Raw genomic sequence first — 2,509 nt, forward strand, 5'->3', positions numbered from 1 at the left:
GTGTCCCTGTCCACCAGAGTTCCTGACCAACAGTGTCTCTGTCCACCAGTGATTCTGTCCACCAGAGTTCCTGACCAACAGTGTCTCTGTCCACCAGTGATTCTGTCCACCAGAGTTCCTGACCAACAGTGTCTCTGTCCACCAGTGTCCCTGTCCACTGAGACACCTTTATATGATGGACTGAGAGGACCATGAAAGCAGCTGTCCTCATGAACAAACTAAACAGCATCATGTTGAGAAACAAAGTGAATTTAATGATTCAGAAGAACAAACTCAGTCCAACAACGGGACAATAGAAACTTGGACCCAGCTGGGTCCCAAACTCAGTACAAATAACGGTTGGATTAAAAAACAGTCACGTGCACTTACGTGTGCGAGGCGGTCGAAACGAGCAAAGAGTTCATTCAACATTCGTACGAGCTCCTGCGCAGAGAGCGTCGTGGAGAGGTTTGTGAAGCCTTTAACATCTGCGAAAAGAATGCTGAATAAAATACGGAAATGTCACTTTTTCATCCAGGTTAGTCATGAAGTTTACATGAATTAATGAAGATGAGGAAACGTGAAGGTCTGAACCTTTGTAATGATAATTTTCAAGARAAACAGAAGTGAAAATAAAATCACAGGAAACGTTGAGAGAATCTTAAGAAASGGCTTGAAACTGATAAAAGCGGCTCACCTGACATTCTCGTAGCGGTGGATGTAGATTCTGTGGAACTGATGCTGGAGGTGTTCGTCCTCTACATTTGTCATGTCGTTGATCATTTCCAAAACTACAAAACGTGGCAGCACTGATAAGACCAGCCTCTCCTGCAGCGGGGGGAAACAAACGGATAATAAATACACAAATGAGCTTTACACAGAACCCCAATTCAAAGTGTCTGAAATATCCCTTTAAAGTGCCTGTGACATGCATATCCATGAGATACAAAATAATCAAAGAAAATAGATTTATATTTAATTAACTTGGCATGATAATACACATGATTTTACCTGTTATGTCACATAACAGACACATTTTCTTTTGAACTTGGCTCAGCTAAAGTGAAACAGGAAGTGACATCAAAGAGGAATTCTTTGATAAAGAGAACTTCCTGTTTTTTTTATTGAAACGATATTATTTGACCTATAGCTCTTCTTCATCTGTGATAGTGATTAAAATAATCTAAAGAAACATCAGATTCTTCTCTACAGACTGTTGTTGACTGATTAACAACGCTCTGTTCACGTTCAGACATTCCCCTCTGACATCACTTCCTGTTACTTCACATGCAAATATCTCAACAACTGTTCATCTCAGCGGTGTGAAATCTCTTTCGCAATATTTTATCAATGTTATCTTTCCAAGAATACATTCTTATTATTACAAAAATTTGACGTCACAGGCACTTTAATGTGGCACTAAAATGACTCCACCAAAGTTTGTAAAGTTCATCGTCAAAGCAACACATTTAAAAGATAAAGCAAAAACAAATATGTTGTGCAGGTTGTAAAACATTAAACACGTGTTGCAGAGAGAAGTAATCAAGATTAAAACGTATTTAAAAGGCAAAACAAGAGCACCGACAGGGTAAACTCCAACAAATCTGATCCAGTGTGTCACGTCATTTTACAARAAGAAAACTGGCTCGTTTGGTTTTATTTGACCCCATTTAGTAACCTACTGTAACGACTGAAAACATCATTCTTGGCTTTTGGTTTTAAGAAAAAGTACACAAAAAGGGTAGAAGAAGAACCTTTAAAGCCGTCGGTGCTCAGAGAGAAAAGCAGGTTGTTTTTGTGTCTTTAAATGATGTCACTCGCTGAAAACTGGAACAGATTTGGTGTGGGAGCAACGCAGCATCTCTCAGTAATTGACTCGAGGGAACTGCAGCAGCGCCAAGCAACTGTTTCCCTCAAATGTGAAACATATCTGAAGCTTCCAGAAAGTAAAAAAAATAATACACAAGCAGCCAGAACGACACCCAAAAGTTTCACTTTTCTGAGTTTATCCTCGGTTCAACAAGGGTTTTGATTAAAGCAAGGATGGAAAAGGAGCTGATTTTTCAGATTTTATTTAAAGTCATCACTTTATTTTAATAAAAAGTCTCTTTGCTTGCTACTCAGACAGAATTGGGTACAGAAGGACCTGAGGCAGATGGCTTCTTGTCAGACCTGAATAGTCTGGGTACGAGGTGACCAAAGGTACGATTTGGGATTGATCGTCTCTCTGTGGTGTAGGGGATATGCTGTTGTCGATGTTATGGACAATATTATATCATAAATACCTCGTAATTATTAGCATAACAAAAGGGGCACCACCTGTTTATTTCAGGAAATAATTCATTGATTTTAAATCAGTCTTCATTACTGAGTAGTGAATTCTATCATTTTCAAGACATAACCCAAGAAATGACGCACAGACAACGGAATTTCATAATATACCCTATATTAAATATGATTCAGAGGTCACAATACAACAGGTTATTTAGGCAGACAGAGAATCTTATCATCAAAGCCTTGAGGTTTAATT

At 38.7% G+C, this 2,509-nt stretch overlaps 1 protein-coding gene across 2 annotated transcripts in view; it reads right to left on the bottom strand.

Moving 5' to 3' along the window:
* Positions 1-2,509, bottom strand: part of adcy8 (adenylate cyclase 8 (brain)) — an 89,703-nt gene that overhangs the window by 59,238 nt on the left and 27,956 nt on the right. For both annotated transcript variants that reach the window (XM_014022033.1, XM_014022032.1), the window contains exons 3-4: positions 677-807; positions 370-481 (exon numbers count right to left, since the gene is read on the bottom strand). In XM_014022033.1, coding sequence (XP_013877487.1) covers positions 370-481; positions 677-807 — 243 coding nt within the window. The remainder of the gene's footprint in view (positions 1-369; positions 482-676; positions 808-2,509) is intronic.

This window comes from Austrofundulus limnaeus, unplaced genomic scaffold (genome assembly GCF_001266775.1).
Source record: "Austrofundulus limnaeus strain Quisiro unplaced genomic scaffold, Austrofundulus_limnaeus-1.0 Scaffold315, whole genome shotgun sequence".
In the NCBI taxonomy this organism is placed as follows: domain Eukaryota; kingdom Metazoa; phylum Chordata; class Actinopteri; order Cyprinodontiformes; family Rivulidae; genus Austrofundulus; species Austrofundulus limnaeus.